Source organism: Culicoides brevitarsis, chromosome 1 (assembly GCF_036172545.1).
Source record: "Culicoides brevitarsis isolate CSIRO-B50_1 chromosome 1, AGI_CSIRO_Cbre_v1, whole genome shotgun sequence".
NCBI classification, from domain to species: Eukaryota; Metazoa; Arthropoda; class Insecta; order Diptera; family Ceratopogonidae; genus Culicoides; species Culicoides brevitarsis.
Genome location: NC_087085.1, coordinates 40,458,990 through 40,483,752, shown reverse-complemented (window position 1 = coordinate 40,483,752; position 24,763 = coordinate 40,458,990). Strand labels below are relative to the sequence as shown.

Genomic DNA, 24,763 nt, shown 5'->3' with positions numbered 1-24,763 from the left:
TGTGCGGCACAAACAATAAATATTTTTTCATTTTATTTTATGTCTATTTTGAGAAAAGAAAAAAAAAATAAAAGAAAACAGAGATTATTATAAAATAAAAAAAAATATCAAAAAATGGAGAGAAATCTAAATGATATTGCCGTAAATTTTTTTTTCGCATTCGATATCGATAAGTTGTTACTCATATGCCCCATTTGAGGTTCGATTCGATTCGATTTTTATTTCGATATAATTGAGGATGATGTAATATTTTTCCTTCCTTCTTCATATTTTTTCTTCCTTTTCGTAACCTGAGCCAACGAAGGTACGATATATAAAACATTAAAAAGCCCTTTTGTTAAGTCATGAAAGAATGAAAAAAAAAAGTTTTCTCTGTGCTTTTTTTTTAAAGCAGAAGTAGCAACATGCAAACAAATAAAAATAAATTGCTCCTTTGGGATTAGGTAATGAACATCTTTCAAGAGTGTTTTTGTTGCTTTTTTGTTTTGTTTTACAGTCATCATCGTCGTTCGTAGTTTCTCCATTATTAGTGGATTTGTGTGTTTAGAAAAAAAAAGATGAAGATGAAAAAATTACCTGAATAGCATTCTTTGGGTGTTTGTACTTCATTAAAATGGCTCTGTATGTGTCTCAGTGTGTGTCGTAATGGAGGTGTCTGTTTGGTTATTAACAATCTATTAAGAGTGGTTTTGTGAGGGATTTGTACAAATTTGTCATTTTCTTTTATTTATTTTTTTTTTAATTTTCTAATATTTAATATTTTTTTTTAAATATAAAATTAATCAATTTTTAATATTTAAAAAAAAATTAATATTTTTTTAAAATTTGTTTTCATAATTATTGATTGATTTTAAGAAAATTAATTGAATTGTACGATTTTATCATATATGAGGAGCAAAAATCGTACTTTTTTCTCAAGTCACTTTTACTAAAAGTTAATTTTCATTCTAAAGTTGAATCGATTTTTGAAGAAATAAAAAAAAGTACGATTTTTTTCAGGACAAAAAATTTTTCAACCAAATTTTGATGGGTTTCAAAGCTAAAAGTTAATAAATATTCATTCTAAAGTTGATTTCCATCGATATCTGATCGATTTTTGAAGAAATAAAAAAAAGTACGATTTTATCATATGAGGAGCAAAAATCGTACTTTCTCTCAAGTCACTTTTCAACCAATGGGTTTCAAAGCTAAAAGTTAATAAATATTCATTCTAAAGTTGATTTCCATCGATTTCTGATCGATTTTTGATGAAATAAAAAAAAGTACGATTTTATCATATGAGGAGCAAAAATCGTACTTTTTTCTCAAGTCAATTTTCAACCAAATTTTGATGGGTTTCAAAGCTAAAAGTTAATAAATATTCATTCTAAAGTTGATTTCCATCGATTTCTGATCGATTTTTGAAGAAATAAAAAAAAGTACGATTTTATCATATGAGGAGCAAAAATCGTACTTTTTTCTCAAGTCAATTTTCAACCAAATTTTGATGGGTTTCAAAGCTAAAAGTTAATAAATATTCATTCTAAAGTTGATTTTCATTGATATCTGATCGATTTTTGAAGAAATAAAAAAAAGTACGATTTTATCATATGAGGAGCAAAAATCGTACTTTTTTCTCAAGTCTCTTTTCAACCAATTTTTAATGGGTTTCAAAGCTAAAAGTTAATAAATATTCATTCTAAAGTTGATTTTCATTGATATCTGATCGATTTTTGAAGAAATAAAAAAAAGTACGATTTTATCATATGAGGAGCAAAAATCGTACTTTTTTCTCAAGTCAATTTTCAACCAACTTTTGATGGGTTTCAAAGCTAAAAGTTAATAAATATTCATTCTAAAGTTGATTTTCATTGATATCTGATCGATTTTTGATGAAATATAAAAAAGTACGATTTTATCATATGAGGAGCAAAAATCGTACTTTTTTCTCAAGTCAATTTTCAACCAACTTTTGATGGGTTTCAAAGCTAAAAGTTAATAAATATTCATTCTAAAGTTGATTTCCATTTATATCTGATCGATTTTTGAAGAAATAAAAAAAAGTACGATTTTATCATATGAGGAGCAAAAATCGTACTTTTTTCTCAAGTCAATTTTCAACCAAATTTTGATGGGTTTCAAAGCTAAAAGTTAATAAATATTCATTCTAAAGTTGATTTCCATCGATTTCTGATCGATTTTTGATGAAATATAAAAAAGTACGATTTTATCATATGAGGAGCAAAAATCGTACTTTTTTCTCAAGTCAATTTTCAACCAAATTTTGATGGGTTTCCTAAAAGTTACTTTTGATGGGTTTCAAAGCTAAAAGTTAATAAATATTCATTCTAAAGTTGATTTCCATCGATTTCTGATCGATTTTTGAAGAAATAAAAAAAGTACGATTTTATCATATGAGGAGCAAAAATCGTACTTTTTTCTCAAGTCAATTTTCAACCAAATTTTGATGGGTTTCAAAGCTAAAAGTTAATAAATATTCATTCTAAAGTTGATTTCCATCGATTTCTGATCGATTTTTGAAGAAATAAAAAAAAGTACGATTTTATCATATGAGGATCAAGTCTCTTTTCAACCAATTTTTAATGGGTTTCAAAGCTAAAAGTTAATAAATATTCATTCTAAAGTTGATTTCCATCGATTTCTGATCGATTTTTGATGAGAGGAGCAAAAATCGTACTTTTTTCTCAAGTCTCTTTTCAACCAAATTTTGATGGGTTTCAAAGCTAAAAGTTAATAAATATTCATTCTAAAGTTGATTTCCATCGATTTCTGATCGATTTTTGGAGAAATAAAAAAAAATTCCTTGACGGTTTTTTCGAAAAAGAGGAAAAACTGTCTTGAGATTTTTCAATAAAAAAATTAAATAAAAATATTTTTTTAAATTGATTTTTAATTTAATTAAAAATATATTTTTCTTTAAAAAAGCGAAAATTTAAATAAGTAAATTTTAATTTTATTTTTTTAAATATAGAATCTAATTTTTTTGCAACAATTTTTTTTCTAGTAGATACTTTTTTTTTTATTTAATTTCTTTATTCTAAACAAGATAAAAAAAATAAAATTATTTTTTTTTCAATTAATTTTTAATTAAAATTAATTTTTTTAATTTATTTTTAATTAAAATTAATTTAAACAAAAAAATATTTAAATCTTAGAAATAATTTTTAATTAATAATATAAAATTATTTAAAAAAATATATTTTTTTTTTAATTTTAAAATTCTTGAAAAATTGAAAATAATTTACCTTCTCAAAAAAAAATTATTAAAATAATTTTCAATAATTTTTTTTCTGATTCCATAAATTTTTTTTTTTTCAATTTTCAAGCAATTTTCTCACAAAACAACAATTTATATCTCTTTGCGACTAATAATTTTATCACGTTTTCGATCCGATAAGACACTAAAAACAATTATCCACGGAGAGAAATTACCTTTTTGTTCTTCACCTTCATTACTTTATCTCTGTGTCACTTTCAAATTAAGCAATTGACCTTCTTCTTCCTCCTTTCACTTCGTAGTCTTCGCATGCTCCTCGACTCGTCGTGTCCCATAATAATCATTAAAATGTTAATGACTTCCCAACAATTTATAGATTTCAGGGAGAAATTTCTGCATGAATGCTGCCGATGGTCGTTTTGTCGTCGACGGAGTGAATAATGGCTCATTGTTATCATTTTATCTCTCAAGACAATGCAATGGACACGTGTGATGAGAACCTGAAATTGTGATTCGGTATAATTCCAATTACCATATGCATGCTTCCAATTATAATTTTATTAGAAGATTATTGCTCGGAACATGGATTTATGGCGCTGTTCGGTTGTTATCTGTGACATTAAAGAACGATTTGACACGAAACTGAGTCACAATCGGAATGTTTCTCATATCTAATCGACATTAAATTCGCAGATAAACGTCGATTATGAAAAATTCAACCGAAAAATCGTGATTCAGTGCGTTTCAACGATGGCATCTGTCAACTTGTGCTCCATTTTTGTTCTAACATTCGGAATTTTTGCTCCAACGTCGGGCTTTTTGTGGGATAATTACAACGTAAATCGCCTCTTTGGCAATTATGACGACATTTTCGACGAGATTATCACACAAGTAGCTGAACCGGATAAATTATGTGTCAACCAGTTCAAGTATTTTGTCGAGAATTTAATTGACGAGACGGAATGGGCAGTCAAGTGTAAGACTTCTTCTTACGAAAATTACCTTGAACAATTTCTCATGAATTTCTCTTTTCAGTTCTCGATACATGGGGAAAAATGCCTGCCGGTTTGCGTTCGGGAAATTCTGTGGATTTTGGACATTATGACCAATGCATGGAAATTCAGCAGGAAACGTCAATTCCGGAAGTGCAAACGATTAAAACGCAACATTGTCAGTTGCCAGTTCGGGATTTGACAATTCACAAGAAAACTGCTTTCGTGATGGGCATTTGCGCGCCGAGATCGTGTCGCGGAGAGATTGTTTCGAAAATTATGGATGCTTTTTTGCAGGAAAATGTTAAGTATGAAGTTACAGAAAGAGATGTGAAGTGCACGGATGGGACTAAAGAGGAGTTTGGGGACTTTGAATGGAGCGTTACGGGAGTTTTTATCGCTTTGGGAGTGATTGTCGTAATTTCTACTTTTTATGATTTCGTTAAAAAATGTCAAGAAGGTAATTTTTTTCGTAAAAATAATTAATTTTTTTTTAATTATTTTAAATTTATTTTTTTATTATTTTAGTTTTATTTTTTATTTTAATTTTAATTTTTTTTATTTTTTTTAATTTTTTTTTTTAATTTTTTTTTAATTTTTATTTTTTTTTAAAATTTTTTTTTATTTCAAAAAATTTTTTATTTTTTAAAATTTTTATTTTATATTAATTTTTTATTATTTATATTTCTTAAAAAATTTTAATAATTAATAATTTTGTTTAAATAATTTTATTTTCATTGTAGAAAAGGGTTCGTCGGTGTTGTTATCATTTTCAGTCTATCATAACCTTGATAAGTTATTTTACAAGCCATATGGAGGTAGAGAAACGTTTGATTGTATCAACGGAATACGAGTGTTATCTATGGCGTGGATTGTCATGCTTCATTGTTATGGAAGTGTGCAGTATATTCCCGCAATTTACAATAAAAATGATATTGCAGAGGTGAGTTTATTGATTTGAAACTGATTTTATGAGAATATAACCTCACTTTTTATTTCAAATCGAAAAATTTATAATTTTGTAGAATATATTTTCGAAATTTTCTTTGAAAAATAAGAAAAATTTATTAAATTTTAATAAAAATAGATGTCAAATGGGAATTTTTTAGAAAAAATTTGTCTCATAAGAGTAGAAAAAGATAAAAAAATTTCAAATTTTAAAAATTTCGCGCCAAAACTGATTTGAGGTTATGTTTTGCCCTCTATTGGATTTATTCAAAAGCTATTAAAAGATATTTTAGATTATTAAATTATTGTTTTTGACGAATATTTTAATTTTTTTAATCAAAATATCTCGAAATTTCATCCAGAGATACAACTGTAATGAACATTTTTGAACAAAAACTTTAATTTACTAATCAAAATTTATTTTTAATTAGTTCTAACTTTTTCCGCTGGATAGACAAACATAACCTCAAATTACTTTAAGCGCAAATTCATATTTTTTTTTACTTATGAAACCAATTTTAATTAAAAAAATAAATCATACCTTGAAAATTTGTTTTTCTTCTTTTAATCCGTTAATTGTTTTTCTTCAACAGTTCAAGAAAACATTGGGATACACCTTCAACGTTCACGGAGATCTCGCTTCAGATACATTTTTACTCTTAACGCCATTTTTGATCACTTATGGCTTCATGAAGACAAAGGAAAAGGGGTAAAGTACATTTAAAAATTAAATTTCATCCAATAATACAGTCTTCTTTAACTCTCCAGAGGATCCTTTAACATCCTAAAATTCTATCTGCATCGCTATTTACGCATCATGCCATTGTTTGGAGCTATCATCTTGATTGTATTAGCGTTTTTCAAGTATTTGGGCGATGGTCCTGTTTATGATGCAGTCATCGAAACGACTCTCGAGGAAAAGTGTCGTGAATATTATTGGACATCGTTGTTGTTCATACAAAATTATTACAATCCGCTAAATGAGGTAAGTAAGTTATAAAAAAATATTAGGGCACGAAAAAATTTTGATTTAAGTTTAAATTTAAGAAAAAAATCTTAAATGCTTTGACTTAAGTTAAGTTAAGCTTTGACTTAAACTTAAGTTTAAGATTAAGTCAATTATTTTTTAATATTTTTTGACAATTTTTCTTATGAAAATTTAATTTAAAAAAATATATATAAATTTTTTTTTATCCGTTTGAGTGAAAAAATATTTTTTTTTTTAATTAAAAAAAAAATAATAAATAAATAAAATAAAAAAAAATTAAAATAAAAAAATTGAATAAAATAATAATTTTTTAATTAATAAAAATTTAATTTTAAGTAAAAAAATAATAAAAATAAATTTTTAATTTTTTAAAATTAAATTTAAAATTAATTAAAAAAAATTAAATTAAATTCAAAATTAATTTTTTTTTAATTTTTTACAGTGCATAGCTCCAAGTTGGTATCTCTCAATGGATATGCAACTCGTGCTTGTGACGCCGCTCTTTCTGTTGCCCTTACGAAAATACGGATATCGTTTCATGCCTGTGATGATAATTGTTACACTAATTTCCGGCGTAAATGTCTTCAGATTGTGTCTCATGCACAAATTCACGTTCATGGAACGCGACGAATGGTACGAGATGCTCAGCTATCCGACTCATAATAGGATTGGCGTTTGGATGATTGGAATGGGCCTGGGATACGCCTTGTTTATGTCGAAAAACAAACGGATGGGAATACCAAAGGTGAGTCGAAATGAGTTTTTCTACCCCGAAAAACATGTTTTTTTACTTTATTTTTGCCAATTTATTTGTTTGTGGCATTGCTTTGTTTCGTATTTTTGTCATTTTTAACTTCAACTTCAATTATTGGAGATTAAATTTATGCAAGTTTCTCTCCGTTTGCCATCTAATCCCCGCAATTTTTCATTCGTCACCGCAAAAATTTTCCCATATTTTCAGGCAATCCAATTTGTCTTGTGGATTCTTTCGTTCGGAACAATGGCAACTGCGGTGCTCAGTCCCTTCCCGTTCTACCGCGATGCGAGTCCCGACTTCATTTACTTTGCGTTCTACCAACTGCTCCATCGATGGATGTGGGCCTTTAGCGTGGCCTGGATCATTTACGCCTGTTGCACGGGCAACGGCGGTGTCATAAATTGGATTTTATCCGTGTCGCTATGGCGTCCCTTCGCAAAGTTGTCGTATGGCATCTTGTTGCTGCATTATCCGGTAGCGATATTGATGCGAGCTGGCATGCGAACACCTGTGTATTGGACACCGTTTGGCGTATTTTCGCAATATTTCATGGCGGTTTGGGGATTTTCGGCGATGCTCGCTGTGCCGTGTTACGCGTTGTTCGAGGTGCCTTTGTCGAATATCGAAGCGAGTATCGATAGGAAGTTGGAGGAACAAAGGACACGGAAAAATAACGAGAAAAATTTCTTAAAGTTTTTCTCGATTCCGAGGATACGACACAGCATGAGGACGAGATTCTAATCCTTTTTTTGTGCAAAATAAATTATTTTATATTTTTTTATCATTTTAGGAAACATCTTTTCTTGACTTATTTTAGGAGATAGAGAAAAAAGGAGGTAAGACGAGCATGGAGATAAAATCAATGAAATTTCCCTTTAATATCTTCAAATGAAGTCAATTTGCCAAACATTACAAAACTAAATTCATTATTATTCGAAATTGACAAAAATTACTTGCACAATATTAACGAATTATTTGACGATAAATCCTTTAAGAACCTAAAATTTAAAAAAAATAAATTAAAAAAAAAATATTTAAAAAAAAAAATAATTTTTAAAAAATTAAAATAAATGTTAAAAAATAATTTAAAAAAAACTGTTTATGCCGCGAAAAATTTAAACTGTTGAAGTTCTTAAAAATTATTTTAGAATTTAATTTTTTGTTATATTTTTTTATTAATTTTATTTTAATATTTTTTAAATTTTTTATTTATTTTATTTTAATATATTTTTTTAAATATTTATCTTTTTCTTATTTTTTTTTTTTTTAATTTTTAAACATTTTTTCCGTATTTTTTTTTTAGCTTAATTCATTAAATTAAAAATTTGTTTTATTTTAAATAAAAGTCTCAAAAAAAAAATTAAATAATTAAAAAAAAAATAAGTAAAAGTTTAAATATTGTCTGCACTGACGATTTCTTCAATTTTGCAAAATTAAAAAAAAATATTAAAAAATAAAAAAATTATTTTTTCTAAAAAAATGATGATTAAGTCATCAAACTTTATTAAAAAATATACCCACAGTAAATAAAATATTGAAATTTAATCAACCAGACGTCTCCTCATCAAAACTCCATGCCGCAGAAAAAAATCTACGGAAATCCATAATTTTCTATTTCATTCAAGAGTCTCTCTACATTTCTATGCAAAACGTGACTTTACATCGTCATAAAAAATAAACATTTTAATAAATCACCCGAGAGATCTAGAATTTACAATAAAATGTAATTTATTTACACAGCGAGGAGAAGAGCGAGTTAATATCTCAATTGTCTTACAAAACGTTCTACAAGTCAAAATTTGATTAACAAGATTGATATTTGTACAGCTGTTGTAACTACATTTCGACGCGGCATCGGCGGCTTGCACACAAAAATTTCATTTTATTTTTCATTCCATTTACAATTTTCACATTCTGACATCCGAGACAATGGAAACGTATCAATTTGACTGAATGTACAAACAAAAGGCGCAAAATAGCAAAAATGTACTTAAAATTCAGAATAATTCGAATAACGACGCGAAATGATGTAATTAAAGGCAAAAAAGGTGCGATGCCGCCCCAAAAGCAGTAATTGATCAATGATTTTACGACCTTTTAATTTCGCATCGAAAATGACTTGATGAATCATGCGAAAAGAGTAAAAAAGGGTCGAAATTCGCGGAAAATGTTGAAAAATCACATCAATTACAATTAATAACAACATTTTATATAAAAGACACATTAATAAATTTTCAAGTAATAAACATTAAAAAGGTTCTTTTGCATCTTCCGTACCTACGTTATTTTGCCTGGCTGCCAAAACATTCATTCAATTTATACCGCAACGCGTCTAAAAATACACAAAAATTATATTTGGAAATATTCAATGTCAAAAGATGTGAATTGTAAAGCTCTCGCGTCAACACATGTGTTGGTGAGTCGGTTTCGTTGTCGCGACGTGAAAAAAAATCTCAGCTGAGATGATGATTATGCATCTTGTTGTGGGCCAACGCGGAATATATTAGTCAATATAAAAATATCTTTATGTTTGTAAACATTTGTATTCGGTTTTTATTACTTTTTATTATAGTTGGTAACGACTTTGTTCTCAGAATTTGGGAATGATGTTTATTAGAATATTTGAAATTTTCTCCGAGACATCCGGGATTTGAATTATTTATTGAAAGAAATTGGATTGCATTGCGAAAGTTTTTTTTTGTTAGTCAAGGTAAATTATTTTTTTTTATTTTAATTTTTTTTAATTTAAGGAAATTTTTAACCTAAAATTTAAATTAATAATTTTAAAAATAAAAAAAATAATTATTAATTTTATAAATAATTTATTTTGAATTACCTAATTCAATTTATTTAAAATAAAATTAATAATTTACAAATTAAAAAAAAAAAAACTTTTGTTCACAAAAAATAAAAATAATTAATTTTAAAAATTAAAAAATACAATAATTATTTGATAAAAAAATTTAATTTAATTTAATTTTTTTTTTAAATAATAATATAAAATAATAAATTAATAATTTAAAAATATAAAAAAATAATTCATTCAAAAATATAAGTAATTTAGTTTTTAAATTATTTTTTATAATATTTTATGAAATTAATTATTTATTATTTTTAAAATAATTTTTCAAAACTTATTATTTTGTTTATTAATCTAAAATTATTGTTTGTTTTTAAAAATAAAAGTTTTTTTATTGAGCAACAAATTATTTTTTCTTATTAAGCATTTTATTAATTCTTAAAAAAATTTAAATAAATAAAATAAAATAAAAAAAAATAATAAAGAAAATAATTTTAAATGACAATTTTTATATAAATATTTATAATAATTTTCACAAATAATTAAATTTAATACATTAATTTAAAAAAAATTAAAATAAATAGAAAATAAAATAAAATAAATTTTTAAACTAAATTTTTTTCAAAAAATAAAATTTTATATTTTGTAAAAATTAAAAATAATAAATATAAATTAAAATAAATGGAATTAAAAAAATAATTAAATTTGTTTAAAATTAATTAAACTTTTAAAAACTTATTTAATAAAAATTCTTATTTTAAAATATTTTAACACTTGCAATTTTATAAAAAAAATATTTGATGAATTAAAAAAATATATTTTTAAAGTAATAATTTTAACTCCTTCAATTTACTCCAAAACACAAATCAAATTAAATTTTCAATATAAATTGACCTGAATTTAAAAAAACAAATTTTAAAACAGCAAAATCTGCCATTAAAACAACTTTTTTCATTAAAATCTCGTCTTAAAATCCGTAAAATCAAATTAAGTCAATCAAAAATTTCACCGTTAATAAACCCTTTTTCCATCATTCAACTTTTTTGTTGCATGCATAAATCATTGTCAACAAATCCTAATCCTTTACTTTTTCACCGTAACTCAAAAAAACTTTTTTCCCTGTTTTTAATCATAAAATTGTACCAACAAACAAATCATAAAACCCACATAATAAAATCCGAGAGAGAGACTTAATAAAGACGTCTTTCTTGTTCATCGCAAAAAACAAAAAAAAAAATTGCATGTAGTACATCCGATCCAGCAGCAACAACCCGCCAGTCAACATGTAAACCCCATATATTTATTTTTATTTTCCATCTGTGAAATTTACACAAATTGATATGTCTGTCTTGCACGTCTCTTCTGCTCCGTTCATACGTTTATTAATGTTATTATACTCTAAATCTCAATCAAAAAACTGACTTTAATAAAATTTAGTAGTCTCTCTTCAATTAACGTTAATCTTTCGTCGACGATAAATTTCTCACACAAACACACTCACATCAGTTATGCACTAATTTACGCAATTTATTTCGTTTTGCTCAAAAAAAAAAGTGAGCGCACGTACAAACAATGAATTGTTCTGTCTATCGAGCTCGCCTCGATTATCTCGCGAGTCAAGATTTTTTTGTATTTTCAAAAGGTTTTCGACTCTGAAACAAATGTCGAGCGAGAGGAGACGACAGTTTTGAATCGTCGTGGTCATCGCCAGACGCGCTTCATTTTATTTATCGCCTTTTAATATGGATTTATTTTTGCAAAAATTAAAATAATTAAAAGTGGATAAAATTTAATTGACAAAAATAATTGCAATTGACGACAAAAGTCATTAAAATAATAATAAATTAATGAATAAAAAAGAGCAAGTTACCTTTTTCGCACAGAAATCACATTCCTCAACGTGAAAAAAATGATTGAGATAACAATCTGGACTTTTATAAAAACAATTGAATGTAATTAATAACAAGCAAGGCGATAGATTATATAATTAAAAAGCGTTAGAACGTCTTATTTAGTGAGATAAATACAGAAAAAAAAACGGAAAATTACTCTATAGTATTTTTTTTTAAATTATCTACTCAAGTGACTATGAAACTACTCACAAGCAAGCAATGAATAAGTTTTTAAATTGAAAAAGTCATAAAACAACCTCCCAGTGTATTAAAAAAAAATAATAAAAAAAACGAGAAGAAAATAAAAATATAACGTTTTGTACTTTTGTGTGTTTGCTTTGCTATAATTAGTCGTTTTCACACTATTTATACGACACATAAATATAAATGTTGTACAAAGGTATATAATAATAAAATGGAGATTGTTGTGGGTTGTTGTTGTTATTGCTGCTCAAATAGTAGAAGTGTTGTGATTAAATTTAGATGACAATTTTGTATTTATATATTTTTTTGTATGTAACAAGTGTAAAAAAAAATTTTTTTTTTGCTTAAAAAATATAAATAAATAATATTATTAATATAAAAATAACGAGATATATGAAAAAAATGACACTTTTTGGCAGAGAGTGTTTATTAAAAATAAATGAGTCCCTTGCTGTGATGATATATTGACGCGCGTCGCACCGGTCAAAAGTGGCAGAAAATTTTTTCCGCATCATTTGACTTTTAGGGAGAGCAAAAAAAAAATAAATATATTTGAAAAAAATATTTTTTGACCAAAAAAAAAATATTTTTTTAACTGTTGATGGATTTAAAATAAAAAAAAAATAAGGAAAAAAAAATAAAACAATAAATAACGAGATGGATTATTTTTTTTTACTGACAGAGAAACGTTTTTTACTCTAAAATACAAAAAAAAAAAAAATAAAATAAATTACATTGTTTTAATGGAAACCTTTCAACAACGTTCCAAAAAAAATTTGTACATGTCAATCATAAATTTAAAAAAAATTCGTCCTTTTTTGTACATTTTTTTTTTATTTTTACATGAATTTAGGGTTCATGACTCTTTAATTACGATTAAATATTCACGCCAACAAAAAAAATGTAAAAAAAGTTAGCTCGACAAATAAAAAATTCAAAATTCAACTGAAATCATGAGCAACAACAAAAAAAAAGTTTAAATGTGATATGAATTATTATTATATATTTAATATATTTATGCACGTATGACGTGTGTGTGAAAAGGAGGTTAAAAATGTTATAAAATTTGTTGAGCCACCTGCTGTTTTCGCACATCATTGTGTTTTGTTATTATTATTATTTCTTCAGAAGTTTTTCTTGACAACGATGATTGTGCATGAATGCACGCGAGAAAAATAATTTTTAATAACAAGAAAACTCGATTTTAATAAGTTTTATTGCTTTTATTATTACAAAAAAAAAATAAATAAATAAAAAAATGAAGAATTTTTTCTTCAAATGAAATTGAAAACAAAAAAGTGACAAATAATAATATTTTTTAATGAAATGTCGTCGTGATGTCGACTATCGTTAAAAGTGACATAAACTTTTGCACTTTTTGTGAGGTGTGTTAATAACGAGGAAAAGTTATATGTATATGTTGGTAGATACACACGGAAAACACTTTGTTCGTGACATTGTCAGTTTAGAGGTGCAATGTTTAATTTTTCATTTCTTGACGTTTATGATGAAAAGGTGTTACAGAAAAATTTAAAAAAAATGTATTTGGTCTGTCTGAATAATATTAAATAAAAATTAAAATTTTTTACTTCAATTAAAAAAAAAAATAAATAAAAATTAAAAAATAAAATTGAAAATTAATTAAACTGATTTTGAAAAAAAAATTTAAAAATAAATAAATAAAATAAATACTTATAAAAAATTAATTAAAAAAATAATTTCATATATAAAAAAATATTTTTTTTAATTTTATTAAATATTTTAAATAAATAAATAAATAAATATATTTTTTTTCATTTACAAAAAAAAAATGAATTATTTTTTTTATATTTTGATATAATATTTTTAACTGGTTAAATTATTAAAAAAGAAATAAATAAAAAAATTAATTAAATTAAGTAAATTTATTATGAATAAACTTAAATAAATTTAATTTTTGCTTTTTTGATCAAATTTTGTAAAATAAAATATTTTTTTTTATATATCAAATTATTTTTTTAATTAATTTTTTATAGGTATTTATTTTTTAAATAATTTTCTTTTTTCAAAATCAGTTTAATTAAATTTTATTTTTTTTTTTTATTTTTTTTAAATTTTTTATTAAATTTTTTATTTAATTCAAATTAAAAAATTTTTATTAATTTTTTTAATATTTATTAAATTTTTCTATTAAATTTAAATTATAATTTTTTATTTTATTTTTCGAAATACGCTTATTTATTTTTTTTATCGAAACTAAAAATTTTCATCACATTACGACGAAAAACAGCATAAAAAAGTTGTTTACTACCAACACTATTTCAATTTACGATATTGTGAAAGAAAAACTTTAAACATTTTTTATTGCTACCATATTACTACAATTTTCATTCAATTTTCCAACAGACATTTAAAAAAACGTCGTCTCCAATTTGTCATGATTTGTTACGAGATCAAAAGAAATGACTTGTCAAAATTGATTCAAATTAGCATCAATAATATTGTTTGAACGTCATTTTTTTTCTATTTCATTTTATTTCCTACGATTCGGAAATTTGCTGTGCAAACTTTTCACAAGTGCCATTTAAAGATAAAAGAAAGAAAAAAAAATATAATGACCCACATATTTCGGTTAGATGTTGATTACTTTCCGAACATCTGATAATATGAAAGAATATCAAAAAAATTATTATAAAAAGTTTCGAAACTATAACCGACCAACATGACACAAGTTTTTTTTTCTGCCTATCTTTCTGCCTTTAACTTCGAACAAACAACATGTGAAACTGATTCGACTAATAACATCGAAAATATAGGAAAAAAAAAATGTGAAACTAAAACTAAACTGAAATATGATTCATAACGTATGTTTAACATCTTTTTTTTCCTCATGTCCCTAAAACTTTGGCTAACACTCACTCACACGCTCTCTATTGAAAAAGTTTAAACAACATACCCAAATTTTTCCTTATGCGATTTTTTTTTCTGTTGTTTTTGTCATGCTCTTGAACATCCATTTAATGTGAGGTCCTTTTTTGTGTCTTTTTTTTTTTTCGTAGAAACAAGAAGAAGTATCAACAGCAGACGTCGAGAAAAATTAGCCATCTACACACAACACATGACCAAAGACAGCTAAAAACGGGAAGTTAAGCATGAATGATGAAACATTAGAGGAATGGCGTTACTACTTCCAACGGATATTGGTACCGTGTGTTGTTATTATTGGCATTTTGGGAAACTTTGTCAACGTAATTGTGCTGACGAGGTGTGTATTTGCCAAAAAAAAAAAGATGCTCCCCATATATTATATCGGAATACGATGAAAAACACACATTGGGTGTTGTTACAAACTATTTATGATACCAACTTTTTTTTTCGATCGTCTTGTGTGCTAAAGTGCTCCGAGGAAACTTTTATTGTATGAAAATAGATTTACACTAAAAGTTATCTCCGGTAGGGCTGTCCATATTTTTATTTTCGTAACAAGCGAACGAAAAAAAAGGTTGTAACATGTTTTAATCATCAACAATCTGCTGATGTGCCTTTTGTGTCGTTCTCACTTTAACTGATTTTTAATTGGAAAAGTTTGCCATTTCCATTACCTCCATCAGTTGTCATCATCATTACCGTACTTTTTTCTCTCTCTCTCTTGACGTTTAATTTTAAACCGCATCACACAATTTGCCAATAATCTGTCGTCTCAAGAGCCATTCTATTAATTAATTCCAAATCTATCTTCCCCTGAAGTAGAAGAAGACGAAACGCACAAAAGGCACAGACACCGAAATTCGCACGTCATTTAAATTGTAATCTAAAAATGTCTTTCTCAACTCCTGCGACAGACGCCGCATGCGATGCTCAACAAATGTATATTTAACCGCATTAGCTGTGAGCGACATTGTGTTCCTTTTCTTTGTATTCATCATCTCGCTTCAGCATTATCCAAATTGGCATTCGATAAAGTATGAGTTGTATTGGCGCACGTATGGCATCTCGCATTGGTAATGTATAATAAATATTTATATAAAAAAATTTTTTTTTGAAGCAAATGTCGAAAGCGATACGACAACGTCAGTCAGTCAGTCGATGACGGGAGGAAGAAAAGGGAATGAGAACAAATAAATATAAATGTGACTTGTGTGTGATTGTAAAGAATCGCTCTAATTTGTATTATTGTTATTATTATTGATTTTGGCTCAAGACGTTACACACACACACAACTCTTCGTATTCTTCTATTATGATTCGAAGTCTTGAGAAAATTCTTAAATACAAGAGACTATGAAATGAATATAAATTTTCATATTCTCCTCTTTCGTTTCGTTTTACCGCATTTCGAAGTTTTTGAATAAAAAAAAGTATTTTACCCGATGAGTTGTCTGTCAGTAATAACGAGATTTTAAAAAGACGTGTTTTTGTCTAAAAGACTTTTTTGAATAGACAATTTCAATAAATCTACGAATGTTCTGTTGTTTATTTGAAGAAAATATTTTGATTTGAAGAATTTTAAGAGACGAAGTTTTGTTTAAAGATTCATTGAAACAGAAAGGCCTTCAACAAAGAATTTGATTTTTGTGCTTAAAGCGATGACTTAGTATAATCTTCTACAGTTGGGGTTGAGTTTTTTGTGGTATGTAACTTTTTCTTCCTTGAAGAGGTTTAGAATTGTATTCTTCGATATCCAGTTGAAACAACTATTACATTGAGAAAAATATGCGTGGATGCTTTTTAGTTTTACTTCAGTATAGTCTTAATAAAATGGCTTTATTTCGCAAAGCTGCAAATGTATTCGTACGGAAACATTCCTTTTTGTTTTAAAATCGCAGTTTAGCTACTTCGTTTCATCGTATCTGATATAAAATTCGGATTTGCTTTAAGAGTATCAGAATGAAATGCTTGTTTTGTTATTTGATCCAACTCCTTCCTTCCAAATATAGTTTTAGAGCCTACATTTGATACTTTGGCATAAGGTATAATGATGTATTTTCCGATAGTCAATTTTTATAATAGATCCATCATAATAATGTTATGACTTTTATGATCTTAATCCGTGAAACATTCTTATCAGCCTAAAAAATAAAAAAAAATTAAATAAAAAAAAATATTTTTATACTCACCTGAAAATCCGCTTACGACTTTTTACAACATGACAACTTTCACCATCTCATTATTTCCTATACTTTACTTATTTCTTCTCTTCAGTTTAGTTCTCATGAAATAAAGAAAAGTTCAATTGGTTTCAATGACAATTTTCGTCGTCAAACTTTTCCACAAAATTTTCAAGTATTTGCCATCATTTGTCCTTATTTGTATTATTTTAGTCTTTATATTTATTTTTTATTCCTCGTTTCTTCCCTCCAATTTTATATCTGTACCTTATATGCATGACGAATGAAAGGAGTCATAACAATTTTAAACAATCTTAAGTACAAAATCTGTTTTTCTTTTTCTCCCCGAATTTTTTTTTCTCTGGATCTTTGTTCATTGTTCACCAAAATACAAAAATAAAAAGTGCTTCGTCATCAGAAATCATGTCGATGTCGGTTAAATAAATTTATTCAAAACCTCGTACACGTCGAAAACGAAGAAAAAAAATCATGAAAAGAAAAATTTAAATTGATCCAGTTCTGAATTCCATTTTTCTCTCCACTCGAGTTTGACTGAAGGAGAAGTTGTCGTTTCGGCATATCGAGCCTCCGAACAATTTAGCAAAGACTCTAATCAAATAATGATTATTTTGCAGGTTTTGTGATGCTGCTTGTAAGTATATTTTGCATGATTTGATGAAAGAAGCACACAAAAGTTGTATGATTGAAAATTGAGTTTCGGCGAAAATGTTGTGTTTGCGTTTGTCGTCAGAGAATAAATTTGATCTGTTCGACAAATATCATCAACATGTTGTTATTTTTCCCCGATTTTCAATGTTCAATCTGCAGATTTTGTGTGAAAAAAAAAATTTAAATTCAAAAAAACTTACCGTTAAATTTTTTTTTGTAGCTTACACATCCATTTACTTGACTGTTAGTTTCACCATAGAGCGCTATATTGTGGTGTGTCATCCGCTGCGAGGACAAATTTATATAAGAAATAGTACAAAAAATGCAAAAAGGGTTATCTCAGGTAAATATTTGTCCAATTTTTCGATCCCTTCGTGACACATTCGCAAAAAAGTTCGATATTTGATATTTATTTCCATTAAATTTTTTTCTCCGTGTCATCCATGTCCTTCCACACAGTCGTTGTAATTTTATGTTTCCTATCTACCGTAACAACGTCATTAGAGTATCAACTTTCTGTCGTAACAAAATCCGTTAATAAGACAACGGGACATTTGTGTAGCAATTTCAGCGATGTAAATGTAACAACGTCGCTCCCGTCGCCATCAATTCCGCTAAAATGGGAACACGAGTCCGCTGCCATCGAAAATGCGGAATTTTCAATCAACAATGGTGCTGCCATCGTTGCTGCTGCTCTTGTTGACACAACGACGACGAACGAGTTTGACGATGTTGACACACCTTTGAGTGATGCGAATTTCACGTTGTCTACGGAGGAAGAAGAGGAAATAGGGGAGGATGGGGAATGTGAAATAGTAAGTACGATTATTGTTGTTATTTTTCGCATGAAACACAGAGAAATTACAACAAAAATCAATTAAAATTGGTCCAAATGTCATTTAATTTAAAATTTTATAACAAAAGCTTAAATTTTAATTGGATCGACATAATCCCCAATCGACTTTTATTTTCATTGTTTTTCTCTGTGGCGTTCGTTTCGAAAGTTTTGCGGTGCCGTAAGCGGAAGAAAGAAGAGTAAAAGGTCAAAATCGATACTTTTCTTTTTTTTTTTTAAGAAAAATAAATACTTACCAAGTTTTTTTTTATTAAAACAACTCCATTGCCATAAAATAAAGTGGTTTCTTGTGTGTCTTTGATTTTTCTTTTTTTTTCTGTAAATAAAGATTTCAATTTTTTTTGTCTTTTTTTTAGATCAAGGAGCTGTGGGTAATTCCATCGTCGCTGGGCGAGAGTAAAACGTATGCAATTATCTTCTTTCTCTTCACATCAATTGTGTTTATGTTCCTGCCCTTAATATTATTGGGAACGTTCAATTGTTTTTTGGTGTCAGCTGTGCGTCGATCGCACCGAATGAGGCATCGCATGACAAACACCCGTATAGCGGTAAGTGCTCGTCGAAGTGACGACAGAGACGGAAAAGAAATATTATTTTATTAAATATTACGTTTACGTTTTGTCGTCGTCTTCTTCTTCTTCTTCGAAACAATCTGCCATCATCTCACTGTCGTTATTGTTATATTTATTGCGAAAGGAAACCCGAAATGAGGCAATTTTTTCCTGCAATGCATATTAAAGATTCAATTGTGTTTCGGTTCCCGTATCTCTGTTTATTCAATGAATCCGTTCTGATATGATATGATTGAATAAGAGTGAAAGAAAAACCTTTTGAGGTTTTCTCATCAATTTTTCTGTCGTCACTTTTTTCGTCGTTTTCTAAATAAAAACACGAAACGATGTGAAGTCATAATAATATCTGAAAAGGAACAAAAAAGAAACTAGAGAAACATTTAATAAGAAAAGTTGGAAAAGTGTTCCGTAGATTTAATACGAGAAGTGCACGTGTCAAATTATTTTGGATCTTGTGCACATGTGTCTCAAATAAATGCTTTTTTTCGTGTGAATTTCAATTCGCAAAAATTGTCAATTGCTTTTAAAGTTTTTTTTCTTGTGTTTCTTTTGAACAATTTGAGCTCTTTGTGGGACGTGAGTTTGATTTTAGTGGATTGGTGTCGAGTTTTATGCAATACTTAATATATATGAAGTTTATAGCTTATCAGAAATTGGCAAGAAAAAAGTTTTTTTGATAGTAATGAAATTCTATTTTGGGTCAAATTTTTTTTATCAGATGTATCTAAGAGATTTTTTTAAACTCATTATTAAATTTGCTTCGAAAAAAATTTATTTTTATTTTTTTTTTCTTTCTGATTCATTTTACAAATGAAATTTTTGTTTTAGGCAAAAAAATTAAATTAAATTTTAATTTAATTTTAAAAAAATAATTTATTTAAAATCATCAATATTTTAAATAAAAAAAATTTTTGTTTAAAAAAAATAAATAAATATTTTAATTTTAACATCATGCTAAAATTGCTAAAAGTAAAATTTTTAATTAAAATTAATTATTTTTTTCAAATTAAAATTAAATTAAATTTTTTAAATTAAAATTAATTATTTTTTTAAATTAAAATTAAATTAAATTTTAAAAATTAAAATAAAATTATATCTTTTGAATTAAAGTTAAATTAATTTTTTAAAATTAAAGTTAAATTATTTTTTTTTAAATTAAAATTAATTATTTTTTTCAAATTAAAATTAAATTAAATTTTAAAAATTAAAATAAAATTATTTTTTTTTAAATTAAAGTTAAATTAATTTTTTAAAATTAAATTTAAATTATTTTTTTTTTAAATTAAAGTTAAATTAATAAAATTAAATTATTTAAAAATAAATTTTAATAAATTAAATTAAAATAATTTACTATAATATTACAGAAAATAAAAAAAATAAATATTCAATTTATTTTGCAATTAAAAATTCATTTTTTCTGACGGAATTTCTCGAATTATTAATTTTTTACAGATTTGAATAATAATTTCAAACATTTTTTCAAAAAAATTTTAGTTTTGGTAGTAAAAATACTAAAATTTAAATTTTTTATTAATTTTCAAAACTAATTTTTAAATCTTGTATCAATAAAAGCCATATTTCTAATCTTAAATAACATAACTTAAAAAAATAAATCTCCCTCAAAGTTGTTATTATTTATACTACTTACAAAACCATAATTCCTCAAGCAAATTCCAATTATCAACAATCCTCTCTATTATTATTCCAGAACGATGCAATGTCTGCACAGGAAAATAAGATAACAATTATTCTCATTGCTGTCGTCGTGCTCTTCCTCATTTGCCAAACACCCACAGCAGTGAATCTCCTGTACATGGCATTTGCGAAGCCATCCGAAGACAAAGGAGTTCTGAACTTACAGAAAGGTAAGCAACGAATTATTTTCTCTGTCTTGATGTTCCAATTAAAATTTCATTTAGGAAAAAGCCAATTACAAATTTCCGTTTATTACATATTTTATGGATGATTTGGCCCAAAATTTTCGATCGTCTCTGGTTCAATAAGCAAGCGATTAAACAAAACATTTATTGGCTTATTTGCTTTTAATTAAATCCTCGCATCTTGAAAACAAAAACAAAAATTTCTGTAAAATCTGCTCCTCATCCGGCAACTTGTTGCTACTGATCGACTTCACAAGTAAAAAAAAAATTAAATAAAAAATGTAAGACATAATTACCTTGCTCGCCTGACTACATTTTTTATCATCATAATTTAGCGTAACTTTTTTTGCTCGTTATTTGGCAAGCAAGCAAGTTAGTTAGTCGGAACTTGGTCAGTCGTCGAGAAGTATAAAAAAACTCATTGAGGCGTAATTTAATTTGAAATTCTATGCATAACAAAATAGAAATAAATTTCTCCCATTTTTTGTCTCGCTTTCGGTGCACGTAACGTAGACAATTTTAATTTGATATTCAACAAGGTACGATTTGTTGTCGGAGGAGGAGTGAGGAGACACTTTACTGCGATGGGAGTTATTATTATTATTATTTTACTGCTGATGATGATGCTGATGTGATGATAAGCAAATATTATTAGTGTAGCAAATGAATATTTACCGAGTTTTGATGATTTTTCATAATAATCGTCGTAATTTTTTCTTTTTTGCTGACTGTTGACTGTAAAAATTTATTTATTTTTTTCTCTCTTCTCTTCTATTTTTTTGCAGCATTGAACAACTTAATGAATTTCCTAATAACACTAAATGCTGCCTGTAATTTTTTGCTGTACTGCGCGTTATCCGACAAGTACAGGAATACGATAAAATCGTTATTTTTATCGAGGAAATCGCATCAGAGACAGGTGAGTTCGTTAAATTAAGTCCTGCAAATAAAATTAAATAAAATTAGAAAAAAATCAGTACAACTTGTTTAAAGAAGTTTTTTTCTTTGACAAAAATTTAATAAATATTTTACTCAAAAAATATGAATTTTTCTTTAATTTTATATATTTTTTGAGGCAATTTTTTTTTAAATTTTTGCAGTATTTTTCATGAGGAAAAATTCTTAATTAAAATTGATGTTTTAATGAATTATTTTCAAGAAGGAAAATTTAAAATAAATAAAAAATTAAATTTAGTTGAAAATAATTAATCTATGAAAATTAAATAATAATACAAATATTAAAAAAAATAAAAAATAAATAAATAAAGTATTAAAAATATCAAATTAAAATTAAACTTTTAATTTTATTTTTTTTGAGACAAATTTATTTTAAAAACATTTAATTAATTTTGAGATTTAAATTAATTTTCAGGAAGTAAAATTTTAAACTCGTTTAAAATTTAAAAAAAAAATAATAATAAAATAAAATAAAACCAAATAAAAAATAAAGTAAAAAAATAAAATAAATGATGATAAATAAAAATAATAAAAATAAATTTAGTTGAAAATAATGTAAAAAAATTAAAATATTAAAAATAAAATAATTAAATATAAAAATCATAAAACATAAAATTAAAAATTAATTGAAAATAAAAAAAATTATTATTTATTATATCAAATTAAAATTAAACTTTTTATTTTTTAAAGGCAAAATTTAAATAGATTGTATTAATTTTTAAATGAATTAATATACTTAAGATTATTATAAAATAAAATTAAATAATAAAATAATAAATAATTTAAAAAAAAATTAAATGAATATTAAATTTCCTAAAATTAAAAAAATATTTAAAAATATCAAATTAAATTATTATTATTAACTTAAAATTTTTTATCACTAAAATAATTGAATTAAATGGAGGAAATTTAAGAAAATTAAAGAAAATTTTGAATTTAAATAAATAAAAATATTATTAAAAATTTATTTAATAAATGAATTAAATTATAATCATTTAATAAAATTATTAATTTAAAAAAAATATATATAAAAAATTAAAATTAAATAATTTGACGAAAAATTCATTTTTTTTTATCTCATTTTTTGTATTTTCCCTGACTTTCATATAAATATTTAAATTTACAAAAAATTTTTTCATTAATTATTTTTCAATTAATTAATTTTTCCCCACAGAACACAATAAATTCGCATTTCTCCCGCGTGGCATCCAAGCGATTAACATCCAGTTTTCACGGAGCAGAAAATCTCGCGACGAAACAAAGCAACGTCAAACGAGTTCCCACAATTCCGGCGAGTAATTCTTGCCTCAAACGCCCATCGCTTCTACCGCCATCGTCAACATCGAATGGCTCAAAGGTGCGATTGCCAAAGCAACGTCCCTCATTAACGCCATCCGACATCCTGTGCCTTAACAAACCATCTAGTCGTAAAAGTAGCGCTGTAAGAATTGAATTTCAAATTTTTTTTTATAAATTTAAAAATTTTTTTTTTTTGCTTCAGGCATCAATCCAATTACGAATATCATCAATTGGCACACCGTTGCAGCCCAATGCGCGCTTGCATCCGAGCGAAAGTCAGTCGAGTTTATCGCGAAGCCAATCTCTGATATTGCCATCGTCGATACGACATGCACCTGATTGCAAATCACATCCCGACAATATGCCGACAGACGGCAGCAGTTGCACCCATGCACACGGCAAAAATGGCGAAAATGATGAAATGGTGCAGAATAACAATAACACCGTAATCATCGAGAATGCCATCGACACAGACGGCAGTAGCAGTAGTGTAAATGATAAAAAATGAGAGGAAAAACAAAAAAATATTGATGTTGATGATAAAATTGTTTTTCTTTATATTTATTTTCTGACGTGTGTGTGCGGCGTGTGTGAACGAGTAGCGAGATAGACAAACAGACAATAAATAAAAGACAAATAAAAATGTGCTTTGAATGTTAAAAAAGAGTGAAAAAGGTAAAAAAAAAAATAAAAATATAGCAAACTCAATGTAAATTTATTCAAATGGCTTTTGAATTGTGTAAAGTCACGTTGTTCCTGTTTTCTTGCGTTTCTGCCGACTTTTTGTTGCTACCTGGATGGAACAACAATCACAACAACAAAAGCACAAGAACAACTCCCCCGTGTTGTGTGCGAAAAACTGTACAAACAACAGATTTATAAAACAAATAGAAAATTGTGTTTTTTTGTATTTTTCCTCAGAACAAAAAAGAGAGAAATAAATGATAAATAAGACTCTATCGTGAAATATTTACATTAAAATTCATGGTGAATGCGATGATGATGATGATGATGCTGGAATGCCATTACAAAATTGCAGAATAATTTATGTAACTTTGCTAAATATTTGCACTTCCGTAGCTAGCGAGTAAATAATTTGAAGAGTTTGTTCAGTATTTAAACAAAAATGATGCGGTATTTTTTTTGTTGATTTTTTGGGCGAACTTGGAAACTATTTTTTTTTAGTCTAACATGAAGAATACTACACAAAAATGGGTCAATGGCTTCAAGCGAATTTTTTGTCACTAATTGAAAAGGAAAATTATGGAAATAAACTCATCGCGGGTTGTAAATAAGGAAAAATTTATATAGGTACAGGTAAAATCACTTAAGTTAGTTTTTACTTTTTTAATTACCTAATTAAAAATTTTTCATTTTATTTTCTAATTATTTTAAATATTTTTTTAATATTTCATAATTTATTTTATTTTATTTAAAACGAAAATATATTATTTTTTGTTCGAAATAAAAAATTTAAATTTTAAATTAAAAAAAAGAAATTATAAATTTTTTGATAAATTCAAAATATTTAAATTTTTCAAATCATATTGTTCATATATTTCTTGTGAAATTAAAAAAAAAAAATGTTAATTAATTAAATTAATTGCACTTATTTTTATGAAATTTTGATGATAAGTATATGAGAT

At 26.1% G+C, this 24,763-nt stretch overlaps 2 protein-coding genes across 2 annotated transcripts; both read left to right on the top strand.

Moving 5' to 3' along the window:
• The first annotated feature begins 3,967 nt into the window (after positions 1–3,967).
• Positions 3,968–7,647, top strand: LOC134837830 (nose resistant to fluoxetine protein 6-like). Its single transcript, XM_063853220.1, has 7 exons — positions 3,968–4,193; positions 4,253–4,669; positions 4,953–5,152; positions 5,751–5,866; positions 5,926–6,142; positions 6,588–6,890; positions 7,107–7,647. Exons 1-7 carry the CDS (start codon positions 3,968–3,970, stop codon positions 7,641–7,643), a joined length of 2,016 nt encoding a protein of 671 aa, XP_063709290.1. The 3' UTR covers positions 7,644–7,647.
• A 3,772-nt stretch (positions 7,648–11,419) lies between these two features.
• Positions 11,420–23,954, top strand: LOC134837829 (uncharacterized). The gene is made up of 11 exons (XM_063853219.1): positions 11,420–11,994; positions 14,837–15,042; positions 15,620–15,778; positions 17,520–17,536; positions 17,774–17,896; positions 18,013–18,368; positions 18,766–18,957; positions 20,690–20,846; positions 21,647–21,780; positions 22,993–23,259; positions 23,320–23,954. Exons 2-11 carry the CDS (start codon positions 14,930–14,932, stop codon positions 23,623–23,625), a joined length of 1,824 nt encoding a protein of 607 aa, XP_063709289.1. The 5' UTR covers positions 11,420–11,994; positions 14,837–14,929; the 3' UTR covers positions 23,626–23,954.
• The last annotated feature ends 809 nt before the right edge of the window (positions 23,955–24,763 follow it).